The sequence below is a fragment of the Carlito syrichta genome, unplaced genomic scaffold, assembly GCF_000164805.1.
Source record: "Carlito syrichta isolate Samal-C Ts95f unplaced genomic scaffold, Tarsius_syrichta-2.0.1 Scaffold314028, whole genome shotgun sequence".
Classification (NCBI taxonomy): Eukaryota; Metazoa; Chordata; class Mammalia; order Primates; family Tarsiidae; genus Carlito; species Carlito syrichta.
Window position 1 is genome coordinate 434,135 of NW_007258124.1, and position 19,996 is coordinate 454,130.

The 19,996-nt window shown below is 43.5% G+C and overlaps 2 protein-coding genes across 7 annotated transcripts in view; one reads left to right on the forward strand and one right to left on the reverse strand.

Annotated features, from left to right (window-relative positions):
* TUBD1 (tubulin delta 1) overlaps positions 1-9,683 on the reverse strand; it is a 27,547-nt gene extending 17,864 nt beyond the window's left edge. The window contains exons 1-4 of one of the 2 annotated variants that reach the window (XM_008070838.2): positions 9,427-9,683; positions 8,016-8,231; positions 4,932-5,079; positions 1,623-1,839 (exon numbers count right to left, since the gene is read on the reverse strand). In XM_008070838.2, the coding sequence (XP_008069029.1) occupies positions 1,623-1,839; positions 4,932-5,079; positions 8,016-8,187 (537 nt within the window). In that variant the 5' untranslated portion in view covers positions 8,188-8,231; positions 9,427-9,683. The remainder of the gene's footprint in view (positions 1-1,622; positions 1,840-4,931; positions 5,080-8,015; positions 8,232-9,426) is intronic. The other variant, XM_008070839.2, reaches the window with a different exon arrangement.
* A 103-nt stretch (positions 9,684-9,786) lies between these two features.
* The window catches only part of RPS6KB1 (ribosomal protein S6 kinase B1), a 65,946-nt gene continuing 55,736 nt past the window's right edge, over positions 9,787-19,996 (forward strand). For 3 of the 5 annotated variants that reach the window (XM_008070845.2, XM_021718944.1, XM_008070843.2), the window contains exons 1-2: positions 9,787-10,062; positions 19,580-19,629. In XM_008070845.2, coding sequence (XP_008069036.1) covers positions 9,922-10,062; positions 19,580-19,629 — 191 coding nt within the window. In that variant the 5' untranslated portion in view covers positions 9,787-9,921. Of the gene's footprint in view, positions 10,063-10,667; positions 10,678-19,579; positions 19,630-19,996 lie in introns of those variants that run through there. The other 2 variants (XM_021718943.1, XM_008070844.2) reach the window with 2 other exon arrangements.

A 19,996-nucleotide genomic window follows, 5' to 3' on the forward strand; every position in this document is an offset into this window, starting at 1 on the left:
CAGCCTCCCAAAGCGCAGGATTACAGGCTGAGCCACTGAGCCCAGCTGACCCCATCTCTTAAAAAAAAAAAAAAAATCAGCATAGATTCTAAAGGCATCCTGCCTGGTTTCAAATCACTTTCTTTCTTTCTTTTTTTTTTAGTCAGAGTCTCACTTTGTTGTCCAGGCTGGAGTGCAGTGGCATGCTTGCGGCCACCACAGCCTCGACTTGCTAGGCTAAAGTGATCCTTCTGCCTCAGTCTTCCAAGTAGCTGGAACCACAGGCATGTGCTACCACGCCTGGCTAATTTTTTTTTTTGAGTTGGAGTTTCACCCTGTTGCCGATTGGAATGCAGTGGCATGCTCCCGGCCACCGCAGCCTCGACCTGTTGGGTTCTGGTGATCCTTCCGCCTCAACCTTCCAAGTAACTGGAACTACAGGCTCGTCTACCATGCCTGGTTAATTTTTCGATTTATTGCAGAGACGAGGTCTCGCCAAGTTACCCAGGAGGGTCTTGAACTCACAGGCTCAGGTAATCTACTCGCTTCCCCAAATGCTGGGATTATAGGCTGAGTCACCGAACCCAGCTTAATTTTTTGATTTATTATAAAGATGAGGTCTCGCTATGTTGCCCAGGCTGGTCTCCACCCCTGAGCTCAGGTAATCCTCTTACCTCCGCCTCCCAAAGTACTGGGATTACAGGCATGAGCCACCACACCTGGCTCTGACTGTCACTTTCTTTTTTTTTTTTTGAGTTGGAGTCTCACTCTGTCGCCCAGACTGGAGTGCAGCGGCTGCTCCCGGCCACTGCAGCCTCGACCCACTGGGCTGTAGCGATCCTTCCGCCTCAGCCTTCCGGAATAACAGGCGTGCGCTACCACGCCCAGCTGATTTTTTTGATTTATTGTAGAGATGAGGTCTCGCCAAGCTGCCCAGGTGGGTCTCGAACCCGCGGGCTCAGGCAATCCACTCACCTCAGCCTCCCAAGGCGCGGGATTACAGGCTGAGCCACCGAGCTCGGCTGGCTGTCACTTTCTAGTTGCATTATAATCTTGGACAAGTTTTTAATCTCTCCATGCCTCAGTTTCCTCATTTGTAATGGCCTCTTAGAGTTGTGAGGATTAATGATATAACACAAGTTGAGCCCTCAGAACAGTACCTAGTATACCAAGGGCACAACAAACATTGGCTATTACTATTACACTGCCTTCCTATATCATTTCCTATCTGACTTGTCTCCTTCATTTTGTTTCTCTAACTAGGTCGATCAACAGGAAATTGGTGTATACAGACATGTCCTCCCAATGGAAAAAAATGAAAATTATTTGAAGGTTGGCGATGGCACCATGGACCATAACATGAAGTCGAGGTCTCTGCTTTACATACTGGAGCCAGAGGGACATTCTTGGGAATGGGTTCCTAAGAAGCACAGTCATCTTCTTTGGAATTTTAAAAAACAAAGACACCTCATTTGTTTGGAGGAGTTTAAGCAAAGTTAAATGAATTGCTCATGAAAGTGCCATATCATATAGTTATTCCTGAAGTTTAACTTAACATTTTCAAAGAAAGGGTGAGATCTTTTGCCAACATTTATTTATAATACAAATGCAAAACATAAAATTTTCAATTAGTATGTTCATACCTCACCGGTTCCATAAGGCCATATAATCTGATTCATTTTCAAAGAGTTTGAGAACTGATCTTGTAAATTCTGTGTAACGAAGGCTCCTATCCCTGATCCCGTGCCCCCAGCCATACTCATTATGATGAAAAAACCACTCAAAGAGTCACATTTCTCCACTTCCTTCTGAATTAGGTTCATTATAGATTCTTCATGCTTGGGTCCATGAACAGAGTAACTATGTAATGGCAAAAGAAACAAATACAAACACCTTTCAATTTAACAAAAGACATGCAATGCAGAGAACAGGCACAGAATAGAAAGGTCTTTTCAAAACTATGCACGTGATCAGGCACGGTGTCTCATGCCTATAATCACAGCACTTTGGGAGTCCGAGATAGGAGGACTGCTTGAGCCCAGGATTTCAAGACCAGCCCAGGCAACATTGTGAGACCTCAACTATACGAAAAAAAAAAAAAATTACTGGGCATGGTGGCTCACACCTGCATTTCCAGCACATTGGAAGGTGGGGTGGGCGAGAGGATTGTCTGAGCCCAGGGGAACTTGGCGAGACCTGGGCAACTTGGCGAGACCTCGTCTCTACAATAAATCAAAAAATTAGCTGAGCCGGGCTCAGTGACTCAGCCTGTATTCCCGCACCTTTGGGAGGCTGAGGTGGATTGCCTGAGCCCGCGGGTTTGAGACCCGCCTGTGCAACTTTGCAAGACCTCATCTCTACAATAAAATCAAAATGAGCAGGGTGTGGTAGCGTGCACCTGTAGTTCCAGCTACTTGGAAGGCTGAGGTGGAAGGATCACCTGAGCCCAGAAGTTCGAGGCTATGGTGGCTGTGAGCATGCCCTGCACTCCAGCCTGGGTAACAGATTGAGACTCCTACTTTTAAAAAAAGTATATTATAAAATAAAATAAAAAATTAGCTGGACACAGTGGTACATACCTGTAGTCCCAACTACTTGGGAGGCTGCAGCAGAAGGAGTGGCTGAGCCTAGGAGGTGAGTTGTGATGGTGTCATTGTACTCCAGCTGAACATAGAGCAAGACCCTGACTAAAAACAAAACAAAAACCAAAAACAAAAACAAAAAAACCACTAAAACTATGCAAGTTAACTAATTCTCATAAAAGGCACAGGTGCCATGACTACAACATTTTATTTTATTTTATTTCATTTTACTTTTTATGAGTTGGAGTCTCACTTCATCACCCAGGCTGGAGCGCAGCGGCATGCTCTCAGCCACCCCAGTGTCAACCTACTGGGCTCAGGCAATCCTTCCGCCTCAGCCTTACAAGTAGCCGGAACTACAGGCATGCACTACCACGCCCAGCCAATTTTTTGACTTATTGTAGAGATGAGGTCTCACCAAGTTGCCCAGGCTTTTCTTGAACCCGTGGACTCATGCAATCCCTTTACCTCGACCTTCCAAAGTGCTGGGATTATAGGCTTGAGCCACCACGCTCAGCCGATTGACAACACTTTAAATACACAAGTTAAGTATACATAATAGGTGAGTAGGATGGCAAGGAGAGTGAATTTATAGGACACAGAAAATTCACTTTTATTTATTTATTTTTTCTGAAGAGCTCACTTAAACACTTTTTTAAAGGTTTTGATTATATACTTTTTTTGCATTTTGTTATTGATTTATCATGGTTGTATATATTTTTTGGGATACATGTGCCATTTTGATACATGTACACAACATGTAATGATCAAATCAAGATAACTGGGCTATCCATCACCTAATTTTTCTTTATGTTGGAAACATTACATTCTTCCCTTCTAGCTATTTTGAAATATATGAGAAATAATTAACTGTCATTTCTCTATTGTACTATCAAATACTAGAACTTATGTCTTCTATCTCACTGTATGTTTGCACCCATTAACCAACTTCTCTTAATATCCCCCCAAAAGTTCTTTTTTTTTTGTCATAGTCTTATTCTGTCACCCAGTCTGGAGTACAGAGGCACACTCACAGCCACTACAGCCTTGACCTGCTGGGCTCAGGAAATCCTGGCTCAGCCTTCCTAATAGCTGGAACTACAGACGTGAGCTACCATGCCCAGCTAATTTTTGATTTATTGTAGAGATGAGGTCTCACCAAGCTGTCCAGGCTGGTGTTGAACCCCTGGCTCAAGCAATCCTCTTGCCTTGGCCTCCCAAAGTGCAGGGATTACAGGCATGAATCACCACACCCAGCCAACCCTTGGGTATTCTAATGTGCAGCAAAGATTGAGAACTACTGCTCTACAGTATTCCTACAGTATAGTTGGGATACCTACCAGATACAGGTATTGTATTGGTAATAAGTTATTTTGCATAATGACAGTGAATAAGATGGAAAACCCTGCTGAAAGGGATCCCTGGTTTCATTACTTCTATCTGAAGGAGAGAGATGGAATGAGAGTTTCTTCTGGGTGAAGTAAAATTCTAAGTCTTGGCCAGGCATGGTGGCTCATATTGGCAATCCCAGCCCTTTGGGAGACCAGTAAGGGGATTGTTTGAGGCTAGGAGTTCAAGACCAGCCTGGGCAACTTAGCGAGATCTCTACAAAAAAAAAAAAATATTAGCTGGGTATGGTAGTGAGTGACTGCAATCCCAACCACTTGGGCGGCTGAGGCAGAAGACTCGCCTGAGCCCAGGAGGTCGAAGCTGTGGTGAGCCAGGATCATGTCACTGCATTCCAGCCTGAGCAGCAGAGTGAGATCCAATTCAAAAAAAATTTAAGTCTTCTTTTTTTGAGACAGGGTTTTTTAGTCTGTTGCCCAGGCTGGAGTCCAATGGCATGATCATGGTTCACCACAGTCTCAAACTTCTGGCCTCAAGCTATCCTCCTGCCTCAGCCTCCCAAAGTGCTAGGATTATAGGCAGGATCCACGATGCTCAGTTAAAAAACTCTAAATCTTTTTTTTTTAACTCTTGTCACCCGGGCTGGAGTACAGCAGCATGGTCACGGCCACCGCAGCCTCATCCTGCTGGGCTCAGGCAATCCTTCCGCCTCAGCCTTCCAAGTAGCTGGAACTACAGACACACACCACCATGCCCGGCTAGTTTTTGTAACTTATTGTAGAGACGAGGTCTCACCAAGTTGCCCAGGCTGGTCTTGAACCCGCAGGTTCAGGCAATCCTCTCGCCTTGGTCTCCCAAAGTACTGGGATTACAGGCTAAGCCATCATGCCTGGCCAATTCTAAATCTTAATACAACAATTTCAAGATGATATGCTTGGTATATAAACTGTGCAGCTGTAACTTCATTATCTATTAATCGACTATGTAGCTGTAACTAAACTGAAAATAAGCACTTATTCTTACCCATATGCCCAGTTGTTTCCAGAACCTTGTTTTTGACAGAAACATGCATGCTGACCATATTTCCATCGGCCAGACTGGGCAGCCTTTGACAATGTTTGATTGATAACTTTAGGTTCCATGTCAATAAGAACAGCTCGGGCAACAGGAACTAGAGAGGAAAAAAAAATCAAAACAAAAAAAATGTTTCATGTGTCTTATTTGGATAACTCAGAACATAATGTCTCAGTCCAGAAAAAAAAAAATCTAGGAATTGGGAATAGAAAGATCCATCATACTGCTTAGAAATCCAGGTGGGCAGCAGCAGATATATGCAGATGTGCATAAAGTCCAGCATTCTACATAAGCAGGATGAATCAGCGTGGCCTAAAATGATCACTTGGGTCAGGTCTACAAACATCCACTGAGTGCTTACAATGTGCCATGCACTGTGCTGGAAAGACAGACAAGAAGACATCATCAAACCAATCCTAGAAGGGCTAGTGGGAGAGACAAAATACACCAACACTTAATCAGAGTATGACGTGTAATGACCCCCAACAAATCCACACACCAAAGAAGCAGCATATTCAGAGATACAAACTACCATGACACAACATGCAGTTCAGAATTGTCAGAGGAGAGGAGGGAGGAGAGGGTAGAAGAAGGGATGAACAGGAGTGAAAAGCAAGCAGGGCTCAGATCCCGGAAATCCTTTCAGGCAATGCTAAAAAGGTAGACCTTTATGGAGTCTCATTCTGTCACCCAGGCTGGAGGGCAGTGGCATGCTTCCAGCCACTGCAGCCTCGACCTGCTGGGCTTAGGCGATCCTTCTGCCTCAGCCTTCCAAGTAGCTGGAACTACAGGCAGATGACTTTTTAAATATAGCAGCACGAAGGATGGAAGTGATAGACACAAGAGTTTAGGCAGGGAAACATGGAGTGCTTTAAGACAGTCCAAGTGAGAAAGGACAAGAGCCAGAACTAAAGCAATGGCAATGAAGGTAGCAAGGGGAGAACAGGCTGGCTGTGGCGGCTTGTGCCTATACCACCAGCTACTTGGGAGGCTGAGGTGGGAGGATTACTTGAGGTCAGGAGTTCAAGGCTGCAGTAAGCTATGATTGCGCTGCTACATTCCAGCCTGGGCAGCAGAGCAAATCTGCGTCTCTTAAAAAAAAAATGGGGAGAAGTTTCAAGAGATATATAGGAGGTCAAATAAGCAGATCTTGATGTTGATGGTATGTGTACAGTTAGAATGCAAGTTTTAAAGGAAATATAATGGAAACCTTGAGTATGAAGATGTTGAGTTTGAGGGTCACATCGGAGATGCAGTGGACGTGTCTAATCTGTCTGCAGCTTGGAAGACAGGCAGGATTAGAGGTTTGTGAGTCACCGATGTAAAAAAATGTAGCAAATTATGAGAGTGACAGAAACTTCCCAGAGAGGATATACAAGTGAGGAAAGGGGAGAGGAAAAATGCAGAGACTAAAAAGAAGGAGTTTCTTTTTTTTTTTTTTTTTGAGTTGGAGTCTCATTGTTACCCAGACTGGAGTGCAGTGACCGCTCGACCTGCTGGACTCTGGCGATCCTTCCACCTCAGCCTTCCAAGTAGCTGGAACTATAGGCGCGCGCTACCATGCCTGGCTCATTTTGATTTATTGTGGAGATGAGGTCTCGCCAAGTTGCCCAGGCAGGTCTCGAACCCGCGGGCTCAGGCAATCCACTCACCTCAGCCTTCCAAAGGCGCGGGATTACAGGTTGAGCCACCGAGCCTGGCTTGAAGGAGTTTCAAGAAGGGAGTTTTGGCCAGGCACAGTGGCTCATGCCTATAATCCCAGCACTTTGGAAGGTCAAGGCCAGAGGACTGCTTGAGCCCAGGAGTTCAAGACCAGCCTAGGCAACATAGCAAGACCTTGTCTCTACAAAAAATAAAAATAAGTCAATTAGCTAGGCATCGTGGCATGCATCTGTAGTCCTAGCTACTCAGGAGACTGAGACAGAAGGATTGCCTGAGCCCAGGAGGTTGAGGCTGTGGTGAGCCGTGATCATGCCACTGCACTCCAGCCTGGGTGGCAGAGTGAGACCCTGACTCAAAAAAAAAAAAAAACCACTAGAAAAACAAAAAAAACACAGGCAGGCAGTGGCTCATGTCTGTAATCCCAGCACCTTGTGGGGTGGAGGCAAGAGAATTGTCTGAGCCCAGTGATTCGAAACCTGCTTGGGCAACCTGGTGAGGGATCTCGTCTTTACAATTTTTTTTTTTGAGCTGGAGTCTCACTCTGTCACCCAGGCTGGAATGCAGTGGCATGCTCACAGCCACTGCAGCCTCGACCTTTAGGGCTCAGGTGATCCTTCTGCCTCAGTCTTCCAATCCATAGCTGAAAGCACAGGCATGTGCCATCACGCCTGGCTAATTTTTTTATTTATTTTAGAGACAAGGTCTCACCATGTTGCTCAGGTTAGTCTTGAACCCCTGAGTTCAGGCAATTCTCTCACCTACACCTCCCTAAGTGCTGGGACTACAGGTGTGAACCACTGCACTCAGCTCATCTCTACAGTTAAAAACAAAAATTAGCCAGGTGTGGTGGCACATGCCTATAGTTCCTCCAGCTGCTTGAAAGGCTGAACTGAAGTGGAAGGATTGCCTAAGCCTAGGTTGAGGTTGCAGTGGCTGTGAGCATGTTGCTGTACTGCACTCCAGCCTGGGTGACAGAGTGAGATGTTGACTCAAAAAAAATCCAAGAAAAAACTCAACAGGTGGATCTCGTAATTAGAAGGTCACTGGAACCTTTTCTTAGAGTAGTTTCAGTGGTGCTATGTGGGAGAAGCTGGTTAAGCAGGGTTCTCCTTTGAGAATTTTGGATGAGAAGGCAAAGAGATAAGAAAGAAGAAGAAAGCTACAGTCGAGAGTTTGTTAGATTGGTGAGATCGAGCATGCTCATATGCTGATGGGAGAGGCAAAGATTGTTAACACAGAAACAAAGGGCCAAGAGCAAAGCCATTCCCTAGTGAGATAGGACAGGAGGGGGTTCAGACACCATGCAGAGCGCCTGGCCTTGAAGAGGTTGGTTATGTCAGAGTAAAGGAGAGGACTGTTGGCCACACATACCTCCATTTTCCTCCTCACTGAAGAATCTTTCTTTGCATGATGCTTGATATGCCTCATTCTCTCTTTTAGAGCAGAGTCCCTGGGAATTGTGTGAGTCATGAAGTAAAGCATCAAACACTTCAAAACCAATTTGATTGCCACACTGACCAAGTTGCACTGTTACTATTGACATGCTGAGCAACAAACTAGGGCTATTTCCTCAAAAAAGTGAACAACCTGCAATAGAAAGAATACAGGCTTTGAGAACCACTACGTTACTAATAAAAACAAGTAAAATGTCAAATGTGTTAATTATGTATCCATAAAAAATGTTTTAAATGCCATATATGTATAGATGAAATAGCTATGTTGCTAAGGAGCCAGTCATTCAACTAAGTTTTTCTCTTACACTATATGGTTTGGGGATTTGTGATTTACTGTCCCCAAACCCCTCATACACAGCTCAATTGTTTCAAAAATCTGACTCGTACTCACTATTTTCCTAAATCTGCATTTTAAACAAAACACCCTTGCCGGGCCCAGTGGCTCACTCCTGTAATCCCAGCACTTTGGGAGGCAGAGGTGAGAGGATTGCCAGAGCCCAGGGATTCGAGACCAGCCTGGGCAACTTGGCAAGACCTCATCTCTACATTAAGTAATAATAAAAGAAATTAGCCGGGCATGGTGGTGCATGCCTGTAGTCCCAGCTACTTCGAAGGCTGAGGCGGAAGGACTGCCTGAGCCCAGCAGGTTGAGGCTGTGGTGGCCGTGAGCGTGCCATTGCGCTCCAGCCTGGGCGACAGAGTGAGACTCCAACTCAAACAACAACAAACAAACAAAAACCTAAAACATTCTCAGGTGAGAAGTATAAAAGAAAAAAATGAATGCTGGTAGAAGGAATTGGTAGTACATGTCACACCATGTGAGCATACAGAGCACAAAAGTGAGCTAGCTCAACAATCACACATTCAATTAACATTTATTTTCTCTCTTCTAAATAATGACTTTCTCTCTACCAACCACCTTTCTGGCTAGGTAACTGTGGTAAGACTTACAAGAAGGACTACATGTTTAGCTCAGGTGGGTCAGCAAGAAAGATGGACTGGGAGAGAAAACCAGATGAAACATTAGAGCAAGCCTTCATTATTTTTAAAAACGAAAAGAAACAATCTTTAAAACAACAACAACAAAAACCCTCACATCTGTGCAGCGCGGGAAATGAGGAGTGGGTTGAGAGGCTGTACTTTTATCAAATCTGCAAAGTAGACATTATTATCTTCATTTTACAGAGAAGGAAACTGAGGCTCTGAAAGGTTATGTGATTTCCCCAAGGCCACTGACTTAGTAAATAGCAAGGCCAGCACGCTTCCTTTTCCCACTGGTCCCAAGAGCTCCCCATTAGCCCCAGGAGCTCCCCATCAACTCCACTCACCGACAGTACCCGCAGCTTCGCCCGGTTCAAACTTCAGAGGACCAACCCTCTCTCTAGGCGCATGCTCATTTTCGACACGAAAAAAGCTACAGAGAACGAATGCGCATGTTCTACAAACGAAGAGTTTTGTTGTGTGTGTGTGTGTGTGTGTGTTTCCTATTCAGAAAGCTTAATTACGCATGTTCAATTTCCAGTTATCAACTTGAGTTATGATACGCATGCTCACTGCCCACCCAACGCTTTAGCGGGCAACGCGCATGCTCCGGGCTCCCAGCGCGGCTTCCGCGGGGCTCTTGCGCACGTTTCCGCCAGCACCCGGAGCCTGGCGGTAGTTCTACGCATGTCCCGTGCCCACAGCTGGGCTTCACGGGACGCAGTACGCATGCTCTTGCGCCGAACTTGAGGAGCCAGTCTGGGGCCTAGGCGCAGACGCACTGAGCCTAAGCGGCCGGTGATGGCGGCAGCGGCGGCGGTGGCTGCGGCGGGTCCGGGCCCATGAGGCGACGAAGGAGGCGGGACGGCTTTTACCCAGCGCCAGACTTCCGAGACAGGGAAGCTGAGGACATGGCAGGAGTATTTGACATAGACCTGGACCAGCCAGAGGACGCGGGCTCTGAGGATGAGCTGGAGGAGGGGGTGAGGCCCGGGGTCCCGGGGGGCCCGAGGTGACAGGGCCAGGGCGGCGGCGCGGGAGCAAGGAAGCCCGGCGTGTCCTAGAGCGTGGAGACCGAGGGGGGCTCTTTGGAGGAGCTGAGGCGGCGCGCGGCCCGAGGCAGCGGGGAGCGGGCGGGGCGGACACGGCCCTAGGTGTGAGGCCTCTGCGGGGCTCGCAGGTGCAGGTCGCACCCTGAGCCCCAGACTAGCGCAGCCCCGAGCCATCTGCTGGAAGAGGGAAGGAGAAAGGGCGCGTGGTCGATTCCTCCAGCTGTTGGACTCGAGTGTGGCGGGGCGCGGTGTTGTGAGCGTGTGGGGGGGGGAGGGGGCGGGGGAGGAGGGGGCTGCGCTTGCTGGGTGTCCCGTAAGTGCAGGTGAAGCGCGGAAGGGTTTCCCTTCGAGTGTAAGATTTCAAGTATTACAACTGCAGACCTCCCACAACCACCTCTCTTCTCGGCCTGTCGCTTCTCTCCTAGGAAGCGCTCAGCTGTTAGAAGTGACAGCTGAAAACTTCTGTCGGGAGTAGCACTGCCGCTGCTGTTACAGCCACCAGGAGTTTTATTTCGGGAGCAAGGGGGCTCTGCTGCATCTTCCAGGGTTTGTTTGTTTGCTTTTTTTTTTTTTAACCCCTCCCTCCGTGTGACTTTTTAAAATAAGCGTTTATAAGGACACACGGCATCTGTAACTTTTCCCCAAGTTGAAGATGTCTATATTTTTTCAGAATAATTAATGTAATTTTGGGGTGGAGAAAAACCAGTGTTGACAGCTGTGATTTGACTTGCCAGAAATAAATTGCTTGAACAGAGTCTTGTGAATGGTGGTGAGAGGGCTCTCCTTGCTGTAATTTAGGGTGCTAAATTTAGAATTGTATTTCCTAATGCACAGGGTGATTTTACCTTTGCTGTCTTGCTGTCTTGGGGATTTGTTATTCTTTATGGAATATCCTTCTTTGTTCAAGATAAATTTATTCAAAAAATGCATTGTACCTGGAGTTCAAAAATGGTGGTGTTGTACAAAATCACTGATTCTGGACAAAATAATAATCAGTGATAACCTCATGGTAATTTAGGTTCTAGTTTCAGTGTCTAGATGTGTGCATGGATTAATGACTGATGTCAGATGTTTGCTCTAACCGCACAGGGGCTTCCTTTCCCTTTTCTCACCCTCAGTTTTCTTCCTCTGACATGTGTCCTACCGTTGACAAAAGACTGAGGTGCTGCATAAAAAGAATTTTGAACACTTTAAGAAACCAAGTGGGCTAAAATAATACTGTTCTTTTCATAATCAAATGAGACAAAATCACACGATTTAGAAGGTCGGTATTGAGGTGTGTGCTTTTTTAAGCTGATGCTTTCATGTAAAATTTCAGTTAGCCTCTCAATTGAATGTAGTGATACAATAAAACTTTGAAACAAATACAGGATTGCTTTTCATTACATATTCTATACTCTCATTAGTTATATTGGTTCCATATGGTAGTGGCTTTGGAGCAGGGCAGGGGAGAAAACTGATTAGGAAGGTGCTTTATATCTTCATGCGTTGAACTGGTAGAATTTCCAGACTGCAGATTTATTCTTTCAAAGTACAATACTGTGTTAAGATTTCTGTTTGGCACCAGGCTTGGTGACTCACACCTATAATTTCAGCACTTTGGGAGGTGGTTGCCTGAGCCCAGGGGTTCGAGGCCAGCCTGGGCAACTTGGCAAGGCGTTGTCTCTACAATACATCAAAAAATTCGCCGGACGGGGTGGCGTGTACCTGTGCTTCCAGCTATTTGGAAGGCTGAGGTGGAAGGATCACCTGAGCCTACCAGGTCAAGGCTACAGTGACTGTGAGTGTGCCATTGCACTCCAGCCTGGGTGACAGACTGTGACTTAAAAAAAAAAAAAAAAAGATTCCTATTTGGATCTGGGACCTTGTTTTTCTTTTCACTTTCTTGTGTTTCAGGAACAGTAGGTGGTTCCAGAGATGTTGTTTTGTTGGGTTTACCCAAGTAGGATTTTGAGAATGTACGAGGTGGAGGCTGGAGAAATTGGTGGAGATGGGAAAAAGAAAGAAATGTGGTCCCAACCTTGGGGAAAGGAACTTTGGGGAAAGAACAGAGATAATTAAAGAAAATTTTGGGGAAGAGCCATCAATAAAATATATCTTACTTAACAGTACTTTTTGGAGTTGAAAATGTTTCTTTTGGCTGGGCGCGGTAACTCAAGCCTGTAATCCCAGCACTTTGGGAGGCCGAGGAGAGTGGATTGCCTGAGTCTGTGGGTTCGAGACCAGACCGGGCAACTTGGTGAGACCTTGTTTCTACAATAAATCAAAAATTAGCCGGATGTATAGCCTGTAGTTCTGGCTATTTGGAAGGCTGAGGCAGAAGGATCGCTGGAGCCCAGCAAGTTGACGCTGGGGTGGCCGTGAGTGCCACTGCACTCCAGCCTGGGCAACAGAGTGAGACTCCAACTCAAAAAAAAAAAAGAAAAAGAAAATGTTTCTTTTGAGTGTGTTATTCTAAGAGGTACCTGAAGGTGGATAGGGGAAGAATGGGATTTGGTTGGCAACCCAAGGAGATTCAGTGACATTCAGATTATTCTGAAATTTAAAAATTCTGAAAAATAGAAGTTTAGGTTCTTAGGAAGCCTTCTAATAGTTCTGTTTGTGCATTGATAAACTTTGAGTTTGTTACACAAACTTTTTTTGTTTGTTTTTTTGTTTCTTTTTTTTTTGAGTTGGAGTCTCACTCTGTCACCCATACTGGAGTGCAGTGGTATGCTCCCGACCACCACAGCCTTGACCTTCTGGGCTCCGGCGATCCTTCCGACTCAGCCTTCCAAGTAGCTGGAACTACAGGCGTGCGCTACCATGCCCGGCTAATTTTTGATTTATTGTAGAGACGAGGTCTCGCCAAGTTGCCCAGGCGGTTCTCAAACCTGCGGGCTCAGGCAATCCACTTACCTCAGCCTCCCAAAGTGCTGGGATTACAGGCTGAGTCACCAAACCCGGCTACACAAACTTTTTTAACATTGGTACATGTCAGAGTAGCCTTCTTCATTTTAGTAGGGAAATCAAGATGTGGGCCAGAGAGATGATAGCCAAGATCACATAGTGGTAGTGTCCTCTGATCACTTCAGCAAGCTTTATTGCACAGATTCCTCATTTCATTTACTAGTTTTGTTGGGGTGTGTCAAAAGTGAGTTCAAATCCCTTTGGCTATACTCATTGACTAAGTGACCTAGAGTAAATTGCTTAATCTGACACTTTCTCTGTAAAATGGAGATTACACGAAGCTAAACTTATAAAGTACAGTATTCTTAAAATATGCTGGCATATTAAGCAATTAGCTAGGTCACAGAAATATAGCTTGTCAGTGTTTCTCATTGCCAAAGGAATCAATCTTTCAAATTTATCCTCATGAATGCCTAAAGACCTCATTAATAATTTGCATTCTAACTAGAAATGCTGTATTTTTTCAACTGTCGTATCATGCTGTGTGTGTGTTTTAAAATAATTGATCCCATTTAGAGATATGTGCCTTTTTAGATACTTTACTGAGTGACTGTATATTAGTAAATATGTATATTAGCATAGCTTAATTAATTCTTCAGAGATGAAAAGATGAGGAATCTAAACTGATATATTTATGGACAAAGTTATATGTCTGCCACCTAACTGAAAAAAGATGCTGATTAAAAATCTCAGAGAAATATATTAAAGCCAATGGGGAAGAGGGATGTTTTGGGGGGAGTGTTTCTTTCTTTTTTTTGCTGGCAATGGTATCATTTGGGGCAGTGAGTTGAAACTAAGGGAAAGTTTTTCTCCAGTGAATTTTATTTTATTTTATTTTTTTGGAGTTGGAGTCTCACACTGTCTCCCAGACTGGATTGCAATGGCCACTCCTGGCCACCATAGCCTCGACTTGCTGGGCTCCGGCGATCCTTCCGCCTCAGCCTTCCAAGAAGCTGGAACTACAGACGCACACTACCACGCCCGGCTAATTTTTTTGATTTATTGTAGAGATGAGGTCTCGCCAAGTTGCAGGTGGGTCTCGAGCCCGTGGGCTCAGGCAATCCACTCACCTCGGTCTCCCAAAGCGCGGGATTACAGGCTGAGCCACCGATCCCGGGTCTCCAGTGAATTTTATTAGATTGCAAAAATATTGGAATCCTCTCTGCTTTCTGTATCATTAAGAGTAGTAGAACACTAGCCTGGCTTGTGGCTCATGCCTGTAATCCCAATACTTTGGGAGCCGAAGGTGAGAGGATTGCCTGAGCCCAGGGGTTCGAGACCAGCCTGGACAACTTGGTACGACCTCGTCTCTACAATAAATCAAGAAAAATTAGCCAGGTGTGGTGGTGCATGCCTGTAATTCCAGCTACTTGGAAGGCTGATGCAGAATTGCCTGATCCCAGCAGGTCGAGGCTGCAGTGGCTGAGAGTGTGCCACTGCACTCCAGCCTGGGCAGCAGAATGAGACTCCAACTCAAAAAAAAGAAAAGAAAAGAAAAGAAAAAGACTAGTAGAAAAGAATGCAATTTTAAAAATTCTTACTTTCTACTCTTACTAATTCAAAAATTGAGGACTACACAGGTTTTAGATTGGGACATCATATTTTTATTGAGCAAAATGTTTAAAATTTTTGAAAGCCAAAGTGCTATATAGATATTATATGCTTAAATATTTCTTATTGTGAAGAATTATAAAAAAACTTATTCTTTTTTTTTTTTGAGTTGGAGTCTCACTCTGTCGCCCAGACTGGAGTGCAGTGGACGCTCCCGGCCACCGCAGCCTCGCCTGCTGGGCTCCGGCGATCCTTCTGCCTTCAGCCGTCCAAGTAGCTGGAACTACAGGCGCGTGCTACCACGCCTGGCTAATTTTTTGATTTATTGTAGAGATGAGGTCTCGCCAAGTTGCCCAGGCGGGCTCAGGCAAAAAAATTATTCTTAATACTTAAGTTGCCTTGTAATATATACTTACCACAAAGCAACAACTATTTTTATTTATTTTTTTATAGTAGCAACTATTTTTATTTATTTTATTATTATTATTACTTTTGAGTTGGAGTCTCACTCTGTTGCCCAGACTGGAGTACAGTGGCCGCTCCCGGCCACTGCAGCCTTGCCTGCTGGGTGCTGGCGATCCTTCTGCCTCAGCCTTCCAAATAGCTGGAACTACAGGTGCACGCTACCACGCTCGGCTAATTTTTTGATTTATTGTAGAGATGAGGTCTTGACAAGTTGCCCAGGCGGGTCTCAAATCCGCGGGCTCAGGCAGTCCACTCACCTCAGCCTCCCAAAGTGCAGGATTACAGGCTGAGCCGCCGAGCCCGGCGTAGCAACTATTTTTAAATAGCCCAAGATTTTGGGCAAGGTTTACCCTTTTTCCCCAATTCTTTTGAGTTTCTGAATCTTTTAAGGAAATGTACGAACAGCACAGTAGTTGGATGATTGATTTAGTGACTATCAAGGATAATTTAACCATTGTGGGACAATTTAGTTAAATTTTTATAAAATGTGCTCTCTTTCATTGGGACTTTAAGCATATTAACTTTACTTAATATACAGTTTTTTTTTAAATTAGAAGTCTCACTCTGTTGCCCAGGCTGGAGTGCAGTGGCATGCTCATGGCCACTTCAGCCTCAACCTGCTGGGCTCAGATGATCCTTCTCCCTCAGCCTTCCAAGGCTGGAACCCTAGGTGTGCGCCACTACGCCCAGATAAATTTTAAAAATTTCTTGTTGTGACAAGGTCTTGCCAAGTGGCCCAGACTGGTCTCAAACCCCTGGACTCAGGCAGTCCTCTTGCCTCCGCCTCCCAAAGTGCTGGGATTACATGCGTGAGCCACACTGCACCCAACTGTATACATTCTTAATTTAAAACTTTGGTGGGGTGGATTCAAACAGTCTATCTCCTATAGTGCTTGAGATGAGCTCAATTCCACTTTGTCATGGTGACACACAGAAAAGGCATTGGATAGGTCAGAAAGATTAAGTCAGCAGAAAAAAATTATGAATAGAGTTTCCTGTGAAAGCATTGTCAGTATGTATTATATGATGCTAGCTTGATGCTTCTTGTGTGAAACTTTTCTAAACGTAACACTGAGCAGCAGGAAAGATTCATGGCCTCAAATGCTTCTGTTCTAGAAGGTAACGGTAGAAGTTATAGCAGTGATGCAGGTGGCAGTACAGGCCTGGCCAGCTCTGGAAATGAAACATAGCCACAGGGCATATCTTGTGAGGTATCTTCAAAGTCATGGTTCAGTGTTAACTACTCTGTGGTCTTTAATTTAAAATTAAGTAAAACTAACATTAAAGAAAAAACAATTATGTAATACTAGTTTTATCACATCTGAAAGAAGTTAGTCTTTTATCATTAAACTGAGGCCATCATAGAAGATTATATAGCGCAACAAAGACAAAAAAAACTTTAGCCATAAACATCCCCACCTCCCACACAGAAAAGAAATTGTATCCAATCCAAACAGTTATGATTGTTTGGAGGTTTTTTTGGTTTTTGTTTTTTGTTCTTTTTTTTTTGAAACAGCCCCATCTATTTGTCTCTGTCTAATCATGAAACTTACATCCTTGGTTTTACATATTATCCTGAGTTGTTCAAACCATGTACAAGTTATGACTACAAATTTATTTTTTGAACATCTGTAAGAATACAGTTTTTCTTGTATATCTTAGCTCTGTATAGGTACTTTTGAAGAAATATATTGACTTAATATCTTGAATTATTCTAAAATTTTGATACTGATTGCTTAAAGCCTTCTGCTTTCTTTCTTTTTTCTTTTTTTCTCCAAGTTGGAGTTTTAGTCTATCGCCCAGGCTGGAGTGCAGTGGCAAGCTCATGGCCACCATACCCTCAACCTGCTGATCTCAGGCGATCCTTCCACCTCAGCCTTCCAAATAGCTGGAACTACTGGCACACGGCACCACATCCAGCTAATTTTTTTGATTTATTATAGAGATGAGGTCTTGCCATGTCGCTCAGGCTGATCTTGAACCCATGGGCTCTGGCTGTCCTCTCGCCTCGGCCTTCCAAAGTGCTGGGATTACAGTCACGAGCCACTGCACCTAGCAAGGCTTCTACTTTCTTAGATATTTTCTTTGAAGTGATATTCTTTTGTGAAAAAAAATCATAATCAGACTAGATTCAAGAATGCTCATTTTATTTATTTATTAATTATTATTATTATTATTTTTTGAGTTGGAGTCTCACTCTGTTGCCCAGACCAGAGTCCAGTGGCATGCTCACAGCCACCGCAGCCACCACCTGCTGGGCTCAGGCGATCCTTCTGCCTCAGCATTCCAAGTAGCTGGAACCACAGGCATGCACCACCATGCCCAGCTAATTTTTTGATTTATTGTAGAGATGAGGTCTGGCCAAGTTGCTCAGGCTGGTCTTGAATCCCTGGTCTTAAGCAGTCCTCTCGCCTCAACCTCCCAAAGTGCTGGGATTATAGGCTTGAGCCATCACTTCCGGCCCAGCTGTTTTTTTTTTTACTTCCTTGATAGTGCCTTTTGATGTGCAAAGGTTTTAAATTTTTAGTAAATCCACCTTATAGATTTTTTTCTTTGTTTATGCTTTTGGTGATATATATATATAAGAAATTATTGCCTTCCCCAAGATCATGAAGATATACTCCCTCTTATGTTTCTTCTAAGAGTTTTATAGATTTGTTTGTTTATTTTAGAGATAGGATCTCACTATGTGATCAAGGCTGGACTGGAACTCCCAGGCTAAAGCTATCCTTCTGCCTCAGCCTTCTGGGATTGTAGCCTCACAACGTTGTGCCTGGCTCGAGTTTTATAGTTTTAGTTCTTACATGTAGGTCTTTGTTTCATTTTGAGTTAATATTTGTGTATAGTACAAAGAAACATGTAGGTATCCAATTGTTCCAGCACCATTATTTGCATTGCATATAGATATCCAATTGTTCCAGCACCATTTTTCAAAAGACTTTTCTGTTTCCTACTGAATATTTTTTGACATTTTTGTTAAAAATAAGTTGACCATAAATGTAAGAGTTTGTTTTTAGGCTCTCTATCCCATTAGTCTACATGTCTTTCCTTATGCCAGTACCACACCATCTTATTTTTTTTTTTTGAGTTGGAATCTCCCTCCATCGCCCAGGCTGGAGTGCAGTGACACACTCATGGCCACCCCAGCGTCAACCTGCTGGGCTCCAGCGATCCTTCCATCTCAGCCTTTCAAGTAGCCGGAACTATAGGCACATGCTACCATGCCCAGCTAATTTTTTATCTATTGTAGAGATGAGATCTTGCCATTTGCCCAGGCTGGTCTCAACCCACGGGCTCAAGCAGTCCACTTGCCTCAGCCTCCCAAAGTGCTGGGATTACAGGCTGAGCCACCAAGCCCAGCCCACCATCTTGATTGATGTAGCTTTGTAATATGTTTTGAAATAGGGAAGTGTCAGTCCTCTAACTTTGCTATTTTTCAAGATTGTAGGGATATTTGAGTCCCTTACATTTCTATATGAATTTTAGGATCAGTTTGTCAATATCTGCAAGAAAGGGAGCTGGAATTTTTGTAGGATTCAGTTTAATCTGTAAACCAGTCTGGTTAGCATCGCCATCCTCACAATGTTTATTCTTCTGATCCGTGAACGTGGAATGCCTTTTCATTTATTTAGATCATCTTTTTTTCAGCAGTGTTTTATAGTTTTCAGTATACAAGCATTGCACTTTTGTTAAATTTCTTTCTAAACTATTCTTATCAGTGCTATCATGAATGGAGTTGTTATCTTAATTTCATTTTAGGGTTCATTGCTAATGTATAATAGGTTAATTAAATTTTTTACCCATTTATTCTAGGGTCAGAATAAATGTTTGGCTAGCATGACTTCTAGTTGTTTGAGAATGTTGCTTAATTATTTTGCCTTTATCAGCCACATTGTAGGCTACATGTTTTGGATTAGTTGTGTGTGCCTTTTCATGTGAAGCATTATGTCTGTGTATCAGAAACACATCAGATTAGCACTTTGTGTGAATTAATTGATTTATTAAACCATGCTTATAATGTGTTGCCTTGAGTTTCACAATACACACAATTTTTTTTAAAATTTGTAAATTCTGAAGGGAAAAGCACTTGGTTTTGTTTTTAGATGATTGATGTGTAGCCACTATTTTTTAGTTGGCATGTAAAATTATAAGTGAAAGCCATGCATCTAGTGTCCCAACTACTTGGGAGGCTGAGGCAGGAGCATCATTTGAGTCCAGAAGCTCAAGGCTATACTGCCATTACATTGTAGCCTGGGAAATATAGTGAGAGCTCATCTTTATGAAAAGAAAAAAAAAGTAAGAGTGAAATTCCCATAGCATTGTTTGTGGACTTTATTTTGTTCATCACCATAGTTGACTATTGTTGAGATAAAGGGAATTCTTAAGTTGTTTTATTTTATTCTCTTTCAGTTTCGAGGTAAAACATTAAACTTTTAATATGACGTTTATGAGATTATTTCTAAAACTTTAACATATTTTTCAGGGTCAGTTAAATGAAAGCATGGACCATGGGGGAGTTGGACCATATGAACTGTAAGTTTATATGAAAAGATTTTCATTGTGCTGTCTTTCTTGCAAGTAGGTTATATCAGTTCCAGTTCATAGCTATCATATGATTCTAATAACCTGTTCTTAAATATCTAATCATATTTATCAACTTGGTTTATTGAGTTTGGCACAAAAATTTGATCAATATAATAATGTATTAGAGTTTTGAGATTGTGTATGGATTTTGAGAAAAAGATATTCATTCAAATTTGGAGTATACTGAATGTGAGTGTGAGTTCATAAGATATTTTTATTAGCTTAATATAGAAAAGCACATTTTTAACCTTTTCTTACTGAAAAATTGGGGCCAGGTATGGTGGCTCACACTTGTCTTTTTTTTTTTTTTTTTTTT